This window comes from Arachis ipaensis, chromosome B06 (genome assembly GCF_000816755.2).
Source record: "Arachis ipaensis cultivar K30076 chromosome B06, Araip1.1, whole genome shotgun sequence".
Lineage (NCBI taxonomy): Eukaryota > Viridiplantae > Streptophyta > Magnoliopsida > Fabales > Fabaceae > Arachis > Arachis ipaensis.
In genome coordinates, this window is record NC_029790.2 from 87,506,345 (window position 1) to 87,520,760 (window position 14,416).

A 14,416-nucleotide genomic window follows, 5' to 3' on the forward strand; every position below is an offset into this window, starting at 1 on the left:
TTTTAGGTTTAATTATTCTGTTGGTCCTTATAGTTTCGTGAAATTTTCAATTAGGTTCCTATACTTTTTTTCTTTTTAATTGGGTTCTTGCACCAAATTTTTTTTCAATTAAGTTTCTTTTAGTCCCTTTTTAGTAGTAATTGGCTTAATTTTATAGGGACCCAATTAAAAAAAAAGAATTGGTACAGAAACCTAAATAAAAAAAAAAAAGTATAGGGACCCAATTAAAAAAAATTTTTTGGTATAAGAACTCAATTAAAAAAAAAAGTATAGACACCTAATTAAAAATTTTACGAAACTATAAGAACTAGTAGAATAATTAAACCTTTATTTTATACTAAAAATACATTAAAATTAAATTCATTGAACAAAGAGTTTGGATAAAATTAAATTTTTATGTGAAAAACCCTTAAAAGTTACTCCCCTCTCCAAAATACCGTACAAAAATAGTAAAATACATACCCCCTCTCTCTTGCAAACCGGACTCATACTCCATCGTCATCATAATCATAATCATCATCTTCAGTATAATCCCAACCAACAACCAATCTCTTTCTGTCTCATGTGCTATGATTCTTCCTTCTATAACCCTCTCTCTCGATGTACAGTGATTAATGATAGTCCCATCTCACCTTCCAGAAGCCCTTTTCTTGAATCAAACTCTACTCCACCACCACCACCACCGCCAATTTCTATTCTTTCTTTAATCTAATGTCCAAAAATATTTGCTTTTCGTTAGGAAATAGAACAACAATAAACATATATTAAAAGTGGGGTTTTGTTTTGAGAGAGAGAGAGAGAGAGAGAGAGAGAGAGAGAGAGAGAGAGATAGGAACCCCTGAAATCAAATTTTCAATCAATTAGTTCCCAAAAATGACGGAAGTGCTGCAATCCCCATCTCAGTTACCTTCACCTTCAAGCTGTTCGAGCAATAGTCCGTGTGGTGGGTCGCACCAAACTGCCCTTATTAACAGCCCCAACAACACAGTGGAAATTGAAGGTGTGGTGCTTCAGTCCCAATTGGATTTGGCAGAAGAAGAAGAAGAGGGAGAATGTGAAAAGACAGAAAAGGACAGAGAAAGAGATCAGCTTTCTATTTTGACTCTCTTGATTGAAACTTTCAGGAAATCTTTGATAGGTTGCAGTGCTAGCAGCAGCGCTGGAGACCTTTCTTCTTCTTCAATGGAGATTGGGTGGCCTTCTAATGTGAGACACGTGGCACATGTAACCTTTGATCGGTTCCATGGCTTTCTTGGTTTGCCTGTTGAATTCGAACCTGAGGTTCCCAGAAGGCCTCCAAGTGCAAGGTCAGTTTCACGCTTTCGTTCTAAATCTCAATCACAATTATTGGATTTGTTCATTCATTACTTGCCATAAATTTCTTTTTCCTCTTTTATCTTTGTGCGTGTCTTTTATTTGTGTTACTATCATATTATTTTCCCTTTTATTGCTCATCTGGTTCCATTCAAGTTCATGCAATTGGTAAAAAAAAAAGGGGTCTTTTCTTGGATAACATTCCTTTTAAGAATCCACACATGATTCTTAATAAATCTCAAATTAGTTCCTTATTTTAGATATGAAGTTAATATATTATGTTGATTACATTACTAGTTGCACAATTGTGGTGGTTCTTAAGTCATTGTAGATTTGGAACCCCTTTTTTTCCTTCTTCCAAATCGATTTTTGTTCTGTCCATGTGGAACCTGAAGTTGAATATAGAAATAGGGCGTATAATTGAAGGATCTCCATAACAGTATAACTCATAGTTCTGAATTTTCAGTAAATGGATCGACTTCCATGCTTATGCCGAGTCATGTTATCCACTCCCCTTCTATGCTCTAAATCTAAAAGCCAACCTACTGGTAGAATGATATTTGCCACCTTGCCAATTATCAAATTTACAAGTGAACAATGGCAACAACAGTGTTGAATTGTAATATAAGGTGCCTTAATTTGCTAGCATGAATCATGCCAATGGTAACCAGTGATGGGAGAAAAATGAGCAGCAGGGAAAAATTGTTGATCTAGGGTGATTTCTTCTCTGAAAATCTAGGGTGCCTCACAATGCCACGGATTTAGTTTATCATCATAAAACAATCGATTATCTTTTGCACCTGAGATGGTGCATAATAATATTAAAATTATACATACCTTCTGCCCCTAGTTCAGCCTATCTATTTGTTGATCTAGTTTTGATGATGTTCACATATCTCCTCTACCATATTAGATGTCTGCTAGATTCATTCTGAATTATATCTTCTTGTTTAATTTTGATATATTTTATTTGTTTTCTACAGTGCAAATGTTTTTGGGGTTTCAACAGAATCTATGCAGCTTTCTTTTGATGCCAGAGGAAATAGTGTACCTACGATTCTGCTTTTGATGCAAAGACATTTGTACGCACAAGGAGGTCTGCAGGTAATTTTTTAGCTCCTATATGTTCTTCTCTTCTCAGTTTGTTCGTGGGAATCAAATGTGATTCAGATTTCAAATAACATTACTTGCTTGAACAAAAAATGTGATGTTGTGGATGAACAATCTGTAGTCCCCCTACCCCTGCAGGCATCTGTTTTTTTCCAGAAACATTTTGCTCGATTTGCTATTTAATTTCAATCTACTTGGAGTTACAATTTTAAGTGTACATCCAGGCTGAAGGGATCTTCAGAATTAATGCTGAAAATGGTCAAGAGGAGTCAGTGAGGGAACAATTAAACAGAGGAGTTGTACCAGAAGGCATTGACGTGCATTGTCTGGCAGGTCTTATAAAGGTATTAGTACGATTCAATATTTGCTTCCTTTTTTTTCCCCATTCAGCACTACTTTTTGTTTCAAATATTTAGAGATTCATCTGAAATCAGGTTCTTGGATGTCGGTTCTGTTCAAACGTGCTATTTGGAAGTTATCTTGGTGATAATCAATGCATTTATGCCAATTGTTTTCCATTTATCTACTTTGGAGTGGAATGGTGGATACATTAACGAAACCTCTAACTAATCAATGCTTCTTTGCAGGCTTGGTTCAGAGAACTGCCCACTGGGGTATTAGACCCACTTTCGCCAGAGCAGGTGATGCAGTCTCAGTCAGAGGAAGAATGTTCTCAGCTTGTGAGGCTACTTCCACCGACAGAAGCTGCTTTGCTAGATTGGGCAATAAACCTAATGGCTGACGTTGCTCAACTGGAACATCTGAACAAAATGAACGCACGCAATGTTGCAATGGTTTTTGCACCAAATATGACTCATGTAAGTTTTTGTTAAAAAGTTCCTACCCTCCAGTTTTTTTGCTTGAAATATTGAATGCTTGCCAACTTCACCTTTTGTTTTGCATTTCTCTCCTTTCTTCCATGTGGTTAGTTCATCTGTCTTCTATGGAAGTAACCAGTGGTATGTAGTTTAAACTTTAAAATAGCGAACATAATCATCCTAAGCACAGCCCTTTAGATGATTAATGTTTCCTAGGACTGACATACTATGTTCAAACTTGAAAAGTGTATTTTAAGCTAGTAAAATTGTAATTTTCTTTATATATAGCACTTCGTACAAAAATTTATAGCATCAGTCAAAGATTCCGGTTGATCTATTCTACCATAACTGCTTTTCTGATTGGCTATCGTATGATGTCTGTGTATATCTACTATTTTGGGTGCAGCATTTTCCCGAGCCCTATGCGGATGTTTGTGCATGTGGCTTTTCTTGTTTGCAGTATGATATGTAAAACTATAGTACTGGTCTGAGTTTATGAATTTGATGCTAGAATTACATTTCTGCATTGTCTATTTCAGATGGCAGATCCTTTGACTGCTTTGATGTATGCAGTACAAGTCATGAATTTCCTCAAGACACTTGTCGTGAAGACACTGAGAGATAGAGAGGAGTCTATGGTAAATTCCAATCCTGTTTCCAACCTAAATTCTTTTGATGACGATGGGCACCACAGCACTTCACAACTGATCCTAAAAGATGACAGTGAAAGTGAAAAGGATTGTAATGAAGAGGATAAAGAATTTGTTACTGAAGAACCTTCTCAACAAAGCCCTAGTCATGGTACAGAAGACAGCTGTGAAACTGAAAGTGGATCCAAAATTTTAGACAGCTGTGAAACTGAAAGTGGATCCAAAATTTTGACGACATCCACTGAAAATTTCATTTCTAGAGAAAATAGGTTGCTAGTTGATACTTGTCCGTGCAATCTCGTCTCGCAGCTTTGTTCTATGGCAATCGGACTTCAAGACTCTAACAACCTTGCTTCTGCTGAGTGTAAGGAGGATCAATCAAATATCTGCAAGAGCAAAAGCCTTCAACTGAATACTTCTAAGTTGATTGACCTTCCAGCAGCAGGATCCACAGAAAAGAACCTTGGAACCTCAATTATTGGCCGTATAAATTCAAGAACGGAGTTGGCCGAAGCTTGGCGTTGAGCCATTGAATGCCATTTGATTTTCTTGTCTTGCTGCCTGTGGAACAGATAGCAGAAGATAAATAGTACTCCCAAGGATAATTGAGAGCATTCGCATTGTTGGAGTACTCACATAAATTCCTTCGGTGATGAGATTAGAGGGTGGATGGGATAACCACTTGTAAAGAGGTCTGTGTGTGTTTTTCTACGTTTGGAACTGTTTAGTGTTTTTCCTGTTATTGTTTTTGGGTGAGGTTCTTAACCATGTTTGTTCATTCTATTTCATTAACCAAGCAGAGTTCTAACACACTATTTTTTCTCTCCTCTCTCAAGTATAGAGTTTAACGAATTCTGAATTGCTACATGATCCTCATTTGGACCAATTCATTACTATTGATGACTAAAAGACTGCATGTTCTTACTTTGGAGCCATGCTTATCCTCTTAGGATAATGATACTATTACCTGACAATCTTGAAATATTGGGATAAAAACGTTGGGTAAGAATGTAAACGAGATTACGAGAATAAGGAGCCAAAAAACCATAATCAACGAATGCTGTCAATTGCATCGTAAAAATAATAGTGTCACAATGTAGAATTCATTTAAGCAAGAATTTTCCCAAATCTGATTGGTGTGTATCTTCAAACGTTTCTCTTCACAAGATAAATAGATAGTGATAGCGATTTCATAATAAGAATATGTAATGGAGATATAAAAAACTATTAGGAATAATAATAGTGCCCCATATTCTTAAATATATTAGAAAAATAGGAATTTCATTCCCAGAGTGATAAGGTCATCTCGTGCTAAGCCAAGAAGTAAGAAAAGAAACCACGTAGATAGAGAATGAAGAAAAAGATCGTTGTGGATAAACAAGATAGAGAGAGAAATAGCAACTAGCACTAGCAGGCACCAGGTTGAGCCTCTCAGCTTCTGCCTTCTGCAGTGAACAAACATGGAGGCCGTACACTTGTCTGCCGTTGCCTCCCGCCATTTCTCCACTCCTTCCTTCTCTCACAACCGAACCTTGTACTCTTCTTCTTCTTCTGTTAAACCAAATACGCTATGCTCTCCTTGGATTGGTTCAACCACACCCACTACTTCCTTTTCCACCCGAAACTTGTTCACGGTAAGTTCCAGAAACAGCAATTAATCTCCGAGTATTTCGAAGCAAGTTTGAAATTTTCATAGCATTCAGCTAAAGAGAATTCGCTTGTGATTGATTTGGCCAAATGGGTCACTTGCAGAATGAGATATGGAGTTGGGTGAACTCCAAAAGCGTTACTGTGAGAAGGGACATGCGCGGAGTGGTGAGGGCTGAGATGTTTGGACAATTGACCAGTGGCCTTGAGGCTGCGTGGAGCAAACTCAAAGGGGAAGGTTGGTTCTCACTTTCCATTTTTGTTTCTCAAGGGTTATTAGATATTCGTTGCTTGCATACTATGTTGCACATACAAAATACGAGTATTGAATACGATAGCGGAAAATTTTATGGAAAAAAGGGTCACAAAGTTAAGTAGTTTAGGTAGAGCAATATTTTATGTAGATACCCATACCATACCATATAGATGAGCAAAAACAAAGTATTTGTTTATCATAGTTCGCATGTTATTTAGGGTCCCACAACGGTTTGTGGAGTGTTTAATGAGTTAATCAATTGTTATGGATTTCGTTCATTGGGGTGTGTTTGGTTGTGGTGTGCAGAGGTTTTAACAAAAGAGAATATTGTGGAGCCTATGCGTGATATTAGGAGAGCTCTTTTGGAAGCAGATGTAAGATGCTTTTGAGAGTTTGGTACTTTACATGATCCTTTGTGCAAATGGTGTTTATTAGGTAAGGTGAGTTTTGTTGTTGGCAGGTTAGTCTTCCTGTTGTAAGAAGGTTTGTGCAAGCTGTCACAGATCAGGCTGTGGGTGTTGGCCTCATACGAGGAGTGAGACCAGATCAGCAATTGGTTAAGGTAAAATTATTTATTTATGATTGGAAACTCGTGCCAAGAGAAAGTCTAGGATTACTAGCAATTTTTCAAAGTTTAAATCACCGTGTTACACACATTCAATTACTTCTACATAAAATTATGTGTCAAAATACATTTGAAATTCGCGGCAAAGAATAAGTCATATGAGCAATGCACCAGTGCTAGTAGATTGTGTGGACAAAGCACCACATAGGAATTTCTGGTGTTCTTCTTATGTTCTGTGTATGGTTCACATGTAGGGAAGCTAAGAGAACTCTTTTGGACAAGATATTTATATAATAATCTCATTTTAACGGTATTATAGAAATTAACGATGCATCTATATTTTGAGTACTGAAATTCTATACAGGTACAAAGTTGGTGTTGATCATTGGGTTTTGCAGATTGTACACGATGAACTAGTAAAACTGATGGGTGGAGAGGTCTGTGAACTGGTTTTTTCCAAATCAGGGCCCACAGTCATTTTGTTGGCTGGACTCCAGGGAGTTGGGAAAACAACTGTTTGTGCGAAGTTGGCCAACTATCTCAAGAAACAGGTGAATTTGCAATCTCGCTCCTACTACTTATTATTCTCTTTTCTGGTAGCTATTAGTTCCTTGCGTTATTGAAGCATCCTTTATTAACACGAGCACCTATTGTCAGGGGAAGAGTTGCATGCTAGTTGCTGGTGATGTTTACAGACCTGCTGCTATTGATCAACTGTCTATTTTGGGCAAACAGGTACTGGAATTTCATCTCCTCAAAGTCAACAAGTTGTAGTCTCTGAAGAAACGCTAGCAATTTCGTTTTAAATTTTCTGTGTGCTGTCTTTGCCAATGCTTGGTGGTTTGATTGTAGTGTAACTCTCTCAATTTTGTATCTATTCACATTTTTGTAATTAGTTTTAGCTTGTTTCAGGTGGATGTTCCTGTCTACACAGCAGGTACTGATGTTAAACCTTCAGAAATTGCTAAACAAGGTTTGGCAGATGCAAAGAAAAAGAAAATTGATGTGGTTATTGTCGACACTGCTGGCAGGCTGCAGGTAAATCCTTTCTAGGACTGGTAACGTCAAAATAATTTATTTCATGGTTCAGTTAATAATTGGAAGAATTATGTTACGTTGATCAGGATTGTTATTTCTTATGAAACAGATAGACAAAACAATGATGGACGAGTTAAAAGAAGTGAAACAGGCACTGAATCCAACAGAGGTTTTGCTAGTTGTGGATGCCATGACAGGACAAGAAGCAGCAGGTACAGAAGTGAATTTTTAATTTTCAGATAATATGAAATATGTTTTACTTTATATAAAATAAAATGAAAATAACACATTGATTAATTGATTCTAAATTTGTGGCTGTCACGTGTTAATCATCTTTTTCTTTGGTTTTGGAATACTGTTTTACCTGACTATGAGATTTTCTGTGAACAGCTTTGGTGACTACTTTCAATCTTGAGATTGGAATAACAGGTGCAATCTTGACAAAGCTAGATGGTGATTCAAGAGGTGGAGCAGCCTTGAGTGTCAAAGAGGTTTTCTTGCATTGGACTTAGCTTTTAGAAAGTGTTTTATTATTTATTAAATAAATATAATCGATACCAATAACTTCTGGTATTAAAAGAAAAGGACACATGGTTTATTGGAATTGAAATGTATGATTCATCTTTAGGGTACGTTTGTGAGTCAAGGTCTTGCTGAAGCAAGGAAAGGAAGGGTTTGAAAAGTAACTTGAGCCCATCTTACTCTTCAATCCCTTTCCATACCCCCCATTCACTCCAAAACTTGAACTGATAAATATACCCATAGATAGTGTATCTAGATTTCTAAAGTGATTAACATAGTCCACCATGTTTAAGTCATGTCCTCTTGTGTTTTGCTTGATTGGATAGTTCAATGATGGCAGGTATCTGGTAAGCCAATCAAGCTGGTAGGACGAGGGGAACGCATGGAGGATCTTGAACCTTTCTACCCTGATCGAATGGCAGGACGCATATTAGGAATGGGAGATGTCCTTTCATTTGTAGAGAAGGCACAAGAAGTTGTAAGTCTCAACTATGTTACTAGATTGTTATTGTCACATAATGAACTTAAAATATTGAGCTATTAACCACATTCATTATAGATGCAACAAGAAGATGCTGAAGAACTGCAAAAGAAGATTATGAGTGCAAAGTTTGACTTTAATGATTTTCTAAAGCAAACCCGTGCTGTTGCAAAAATGGGTTCTGTGTCCCGTGTCATTGGAATGATTCCTGGTATGGGGAAGGTATGAAATCCTTAACATTAGATTTCCTGAATATTTATCATTATTCATTTCATTTTGTGTTGTCCTAATGTCCAATAATTGCAAATTAGCAATTGGCAACCTTTAAATTGAGCATCGCTAGTTGTTGTTACTATCCTTCTATGCAAGTATTTAACACTTCGAATAGATATAGTAAAACTCATGTAATCTCATTTTCAAGCATACAGGCTACGCCTGCTCAAATTCGAGAGGCAGAGAAGAATTTGAAGGTCATGGAAGCAATGATAGAAGCAATGACGCCGGGTAAGAACCTTTGACAGCTCAGTAGTTAGAGTCTATATTTTTCATTTAGATTTTAGCTAGAATAAAATTCTTGGTTTTACCAATTAGTGCTTCAATAGTTATAGTTTTCTCCCCCCTTGTATTTTGCTGCTGCTGCTTATGATTACTTAAGGGTAAGTGTGTCATCAATGGCAAATGCTTGATTCCCATAGTGAGATAAAGTTCTTAAGAAATAAAATTGAAAGGACTATTTGAACAAGATAATGATGTCACTGTTAACCGTTTTGCTATCACAATAATAACTTTTTGCACTGTCCATCGACGATTGTTGCTTTTGCCAAAGTTCTTGCAGTTCTTTGAATTTGGATTAAGTGATTTTGTTAAACCATCCCTTTATTTTTATTTCCAGAGGAGAGGGAAAAGCCAGAACTATTGGCCGAATCACCAGTCAGGAGGAAAAGAGTTGCTCAGGGTTCAGGGAAAACAGAGCAGCAGGTATGTAGAATAGTTTTCTGTAAGAATTTAATTTATATTCTCGAAATATCCTTCAAAGTAGCTGTTTCTCTAACTGTGCTATATTTTGGTATTTCCAAACTTTGTGGACTGCTCTACAATAATGTCAGGTAAGCCAACTTGTAGCTCAGCTGTTCCAAATGCGTGTTCGCATGAAGAATCTGATGGGTGTAATGCAAGGTGGATCAATTCCAACCCTTAGTAATCTTGAGGAAGCACTGAAAACAGAGGAAAAGGTGATTCTATTTTATGTGCAAACAATTTTTAACAATTTCCAAGGGAATTTTTATAGGTGCATGCTATGGTGCCTATGTTATGGTAGTTATGATGTCTTAAAAAGTATTACCAAAATTAAAGTAACACTTTTTTACTATTTAACAACGCTCTTTAATTTTAAAAAAATCGGTTACTATAATGTAAAAAAAGTGACTTTAATTTTAGCAACACTTGTATAACCATTATAGTCACCATAAGTCCATAACCATAGGAACTGATGCACGGTAGACTCCACCTTTTTTGTAAGGGGAAAAACTGAGCATGCTTTGTGGTTTCTGCATTGTACCTAGTTCAGGTTCCACCTGGTACTGCAAGGAGGAAGAAGAGATCGGAATCAAGGAAACAATTTGTGGAATCAGCAAGGCCAGCGCCTCGTGGTTTCGGGAGCAAAAACTGAACCTTCTAGAGGTGATCAGGGGAGACTGGATAAGAGACCGTCGGCGATGAACTTGTTTGATGTAGCTTTCTTCGCCCGAGACAATTATGTTCCCCAAATTATTAGATCAATTCATATAGCAATGAAGTTTGTTCAGGACCAAGAGTTTGATTTAAATCGGGAAGAAATGAGTCATATATTCGGACGTGCAAATATAAGATATAGGGGTATCATTCTTGTACAAACTCAACTTAGCCATGTTATTATTCTTGTAATCTGCGTTTCACATTATTCTATCTTTTTCGAGCCGAAAATATACAAACATTTAACATTTATTCGAACTTCCCAATTTCCATAAAGGAAAATTAGCATTTAAAACTCCTTGGATTATCACCTATTCAAATTAGATTTGGATCCTCTAAAGTTTGAATTTCACTTTAGAGAGTAAAGTGTGATCTCTCACCATTGATTTTATAGATGAGACCAATAATAAATATGAAAGAGAAACTATTCAAGAGGAGAAGATCACACTTTACTCTCTAAAGTAAAATTCAAACTTTAGAAGATAGGTAAAGTTTTCTAATTTATTTTTCTTTTTCTTTTTCTTTTGGCTATATTAAAGAGTTTAGCATGGTCTAAACAAGCATATAGGTAAAATATGAGAACAGGAATAAGCCACTAGATTAGTTAGGACTTAGGACCCATAAAACACTAACAAACTCGGCATTTGGAACACTGGCACGTGTCAATTAATTTCCAGCAAAACTTCGACATTGAATTGGCCATGAAAACTTGATCATGAATGCGTTCTTTTGTTATCGTCTTTCCTCTCGTTTGAACTGAAGAACACGGTTACATTACAGAATACAAAGTAATATGGGAACAGACGAAACCTTTCCAGTTGCAGACGCTGCTGCGGAGCTAAATCCCGGAAATAATACACGGGTTCAAGTTGATCCGGTATCATCCGAGGTGGCGGCCGCCAAGGAAATTCAGGTGAATAAACAAAGAACTCAATTTAGAAAAAAAAATGCATAGCTAATTATATTGTTATTTTTTGTATTGATTGTGTGTTGCGGGATGTGTTTGAAGGAACAAGCTGAGGCTGAAGATAAGAAGAAGGAAAGGCGAAAGAAGGAAGCGTTGCAAAAGCTGAAATCAGGCATTATAATCTCAGCGGTAGTTGTGGCTGTGGCAGGTGCTGCCTTTGCCATTGCCAAGAAGTTGAGAGAGAAATGACCTCACCTTCATAGAGATTTAATTTTTCTAGGTTAGTTTTACATTAGTTCACATTCTTCCCTTTTTTTTTTAATTCTCAATAAATTCCCAGCCCCCAGTATTATTATTCCTATTGAGATGATCATCATCATGTATGCTTTTTTGCGATGTACTTGATGATTGATGTCAAAGTTCAAGAGGTAGATCAATTTAAGATTTCATTTTCATGATGAGCAATGGGCTACAACAACGTTACTAGGTTTCATCGCTTATCTTTGTAAATATGGGATACAAGTTAAATATGTTCGCATCAACCTACACATGAAAATGCAAAACTTGGTGATTTTCTTAATGAGATTGGTGGTCAGTTTAATTACAGCCAAACCTAATTTGTCAATGGGTCATGATACGAAATTTAATGTGTTTTTATGATATAATAGTGGTAAGCCGATTTGATTTTATGATCATCTTGTTTTATTCTTCAAACGTTTCCTTTTCTCTTCACTTCTTTTCTAAACCTTCAACTCACAAGTAAACACTGCAACGGAGCAATTGAACCGTGTGGCTTAAGCACACTGCATCTAGGAATCATAATACACTAGTGCTTTGAGAATTACCTGAAACGTTGATTTGAGCTTGAGCGTGAGGTCCAGACTCCTTCTGGGACAGCATTCGACTTGTTCCCGTGTCGAGGTGTTGCTGTCCGAGTTCCTTGTGAGGAAGTGGGGGTGGTACCTGCAACAGACTCCAATGCTTAAGTCAGCAAGGGTTTTAGGCAGGTTTTTAGTATGTTAGAACGTAAATATACGTGAGGAGTGTTAGTGTATTTATAATAGAGCCAGTAACCACCTTTTTTTGGAGTAGTTCCACCTTTTTAGGTGAGTGACCGTTCTCCTGATCTTAGGAGTTTGTTGGGGTCTATGTTTTATGTGAGATAGAGATAATATAAGAGATTCGGGGAGACAGTTACTTATTTGGATAAGTAACGTTGGGTTCTTGTCGACATGTCCGACTTTTTTTAAGAGGTCGGGTAAATGGTAGAGGCTACCCTTTTTTGTTGGGTTTTTTATCCTTATTGGGCATGGCTTTATGTTTTTGGGTCAGGATATGAACAATGCCCCTACTTGAGTCCGAGCTGTTGAGGAGGTCGGGTTCAAGCATTTTATGGCTTCAGTCTTCGTCGTCGGGTGTGCCGCCTTCAAGAGGTCGGGTACTTGATATGTTTTGAAATTTTGAACGTTACCACTTTAAATAAGGACGAACATAAGGCGGTAGTTTCCTTGGAAACCGCGCATAGCTTTAAAGAGGGGTGCAAAATACCCCTTTTGCCCTTTCGCTCTTATAAAAGCTTCGCACCCTTCTTCTTCTTCCCTTTTCCATTTTTGAAAAGCTTTCTACGTTGCCTTATTTCCTTCTACTTTCAGAAGACTCTTCACTTCACTTTTCCCTTTTCGTTCCTTATTCGTTGTTTTGACCTAAGATTCCTCTGTCTTGGACTCTTTGAAGGTCTCCTTTTCACCTTTTAGAGAGGAATGTTCGTGCTTGCTTACTATGAGTCGTGCCCTTCCATTTTCGCATCTCATCAAGGTTGGTACTCTTGACTTTATTTTGCGTAACTGTTTTGGGCTTTTTGAGTCCGTTTCTTGTATTTAGGTGACCTTTTGGGTAGTAGTGGAGATTCTTACATTGTTGGTTTTGTGTCTTGAAAACTACTTTAGAAAAATTTGTTGACTATTGCTGTTTTGTCTATCAGAAATCTTTTTTGAGATTGTTTTTGTCGTCTGATATTACTGTTGTGAATTTTGGCTTGTCTCTTGGAACTTTAGTTTGTTGCCATTTATTTCTTGTAGAACGTCATGGTGTTGTCCCCCAATGGTGTCGATGTTGATGGCGCAGAAGTGACGCCATTGCTATTCTTTCTGTTTTGAAAAGATCTTTTGAAATCACGTTTTGTGCTTTGTTGCTTTTACCCGACTTTCTTTGGATAATGACTGAATTCTACAATTTTTTTGTTGCGTTTGTAGGTATAGCTGTATGTTTCGATTCGTTGTTCATGATATGTCGTCAAAAGTCCCTCCTTTCCTTTTAGCTTAGGTAGATTCTTCTATCCTTACTATCGTTCTTGTAGTTGATAAAGAATACGTTGATACTTTTTGTAGGCATCATAGACTTTGTGAGAACTGGGAGGATGAACGAAATTACGAGATAGTGGTAGCCGACCTCGAGGAGAGGGTGTGTTTTGCTTCCTTAGATAAATCGGAGCGTCTCTTTTCTATGCTTACGACTGTTTTTTCTCGAAACTAGAGGTTAGGCTTCCCTTTTCTAATTTTGAGAGCAACGTTCTCTGGTCTTGCAATGTTGCCCCTACCCAGCTACACCCGAACTCCTGGGCTTTCTTGAAAATATACCAGCTCCTATGTCGGGAGTTGGATGTTCGACCTTCGCTAAAGGTGTTCTTCTATCTCTTTGTGTTGACCAAACCCTTTAGTTCTTTAAAAAATCGAGTTGGGTTTCCTTTTGAGTTGTTCAGGGTAGGAAGGTTTTTTCTATTTTTGATGAGTTATTTCACGATTTCAAAAACTTCTTCAAAATCCGAGCTGTAGAGGGGGTCCAACCTTTCTTTCTGGATGAGAATGATGAGCCTAGTTTTCCATTATACTGGGAAGAGAACTCTGTAGTAGCTAAGTATAGTATAGATTCTTTAGATGAGCTTGAGAAATGTGTAGTAGATTTCTTCCAAGAGTGTTGGGGTCAAGCTCCACACTTGGACACAAAAAGGTTCTTAGGGGATCCCAGTCAGCTTCAGTCCGAGTTAGGTAGTTTTCTCACCTTCAGCTTATTTGTTTTGTATATGGTTTATGTTTGGTATTAATGGACTTTTGCATTAGTTTTGTAGAAAAAATGGCTCCGAAATCAGTGCCAATAAAGACTCTCCAAAACACTCGTAAAAATGTTGTAGCTTGCAGCATACAACAAAAGAATCCGGGAGTGCTTCTATCCCATCTACTCCAAAGAAGCCGGACTCGGGTCCTTTGGCCCCTAAAAAGGTTATCCCTGTTCCATTAAGTCGGCTTATCGCTCCCGAGTCTCCTCTAATAAGCTCAATTGTCCCTCTTTCCTCTTCAGAACCTCCCCTCAAACCCCTCAAA

The 14,416-nt window shown here is 37.4% G+C and overlaps 3 protein-coding genes across 4 annotated transcripts; all 3 read left to right on the forward strand.

The window, feature by feature from the left end:
* LOC107604632 (rho GTPase-activating protein 5) lies at positions 465–4,778 on the forward strand. The gene is made up of 5 exons (XM_016306258.2): positions 465–1,307; positions 2,298–2,418; positions 2,649–2,768; positions 3,012–3,242; positions 3,782–4,778. Exons 1-5 carry the CDS (start codon positions 874–876, stop codon positions 4,415–4,417), a joined length of 1,542 nt encoding a protein of 513 aa, XP_016161744.1. The 5' UTR covers positions 465–873; the 3' UTR covers positions 4,418–4,778.
* LOC107648849 (signal recognition particle 54 kDa protein, chloroplastic) lies at positions 5,072–10,430 on the forward strand. Of its 2 annotated transcripts, none has more exons than XM_021104574.1 (15): positions 5,072–5,526; positions 5,645–5,777; positions 6,102–6,169; positions 6,256–6,357; positions 6,759–6,911; positions 7,018–7,095; positions 7,273–7,398; positions 7,508–7,610; positions 7,789–7,889; positions 8,261–8,398; positions 8,480–8,623; positions 8,830–8,905; positions 9,294–9,379; positions 9,508–9,633; positions 9,964–10,430. In XM_021104574.1, exons 1-15 carry the CDS (start codon positions 5,353–5,355, stop codon positions 10,405–10,407), a joined length of 2,052 nt encoding a protein of 683 aa, XP_020960233.1. In that variant the 5' UTR covers positions 5,072–5,352; the 3' UTR covers positions 10,408–10,430. The 2 variants fall into 2 exon arrangements, with proteins under 2 accessions (XP_020960233.1, XP_016208150.1); XM_016352664.2 differs by having other exon boundaries at positions 5,353–5,526; positions 9,969–10,388.
* On the forward strand, positions 10,595–11,551 carry LOC107604633. The gene is made up of 2 exons (XM_016306260.2): positions 10,595–11,045; positions 11,142–11,551. Exons 1-2 carry the CDS (start codon positions 10,926–10,928, stop codon positions 11,286–11,288), a joined length of 267 nt encoding a protein of 88 aa, XP_016161746.1. The 5' UTR covers positions 10,595–10,925; the 3' UTR covers positions 11,289–11,551.

Excerpts from the sequence above, each read along its gene's own strand:
- LOC107604632 (XM_016306258.2), top strand. The coding sequence starts at position 874 with ATGACGGAAGTGCTGCAATCCCCATCTCAGTTACCTTCACCTTCAAGC. Across the intron at positions 1,308-2,297 it reads AGAAGGCCTCCAAGTGCAAG|TGCAAATGTTTTTGGGGTTT; the intron begins GTCAGTTTCACG and ends TGTTTTCTACAG. Across the intron at positions 2,419-2,648 it reads ACGCACAAGGAGGTCTGCAG|GCTGAAGGGATCTTCAGAAT; the intron begins GTAATTTTTTAG and ends GTGTACATCCAG.
- LOC107648849 (XM_021104574.1), top strand. The coding sequence starts at position 5,353 with ATGGAGGCCGTACACTTGTCTGCCGTTGCCTCCCGCCATTTCTCCACT. Across the intron at positions 7,399-7,507 it reads ACACTGCTGGCAGGCTGCAG|ATAGACAAAACAATGATGGA; the intron begins GTAAATCCTTTC and ends CTTATGAAACAG. Across the intron at positions 9,380-9,507 it reads CAGGGAAAACAGAGCAGCAG|GTAAGCCAACTTGTAGCTCA; the intron begins GTATGTAGAATA and ends CAATAATGTCAG.
- LOC107604633 (XM_016306260.2), top strand. The coding sequence starts at position 10,926 with ATGGGAACAGACGAAACCTTTCCAGTTGCAGACGCTGCTGCGGAGCTA. Across the intron at positions 11,046-11,141 it reads CGGCCGCCAAGGAAATTCAG|GAACAAGCTGAGGCTGAAGA; the intron begins GTGAATAAACAA and ends ATGTGTTTGAAG.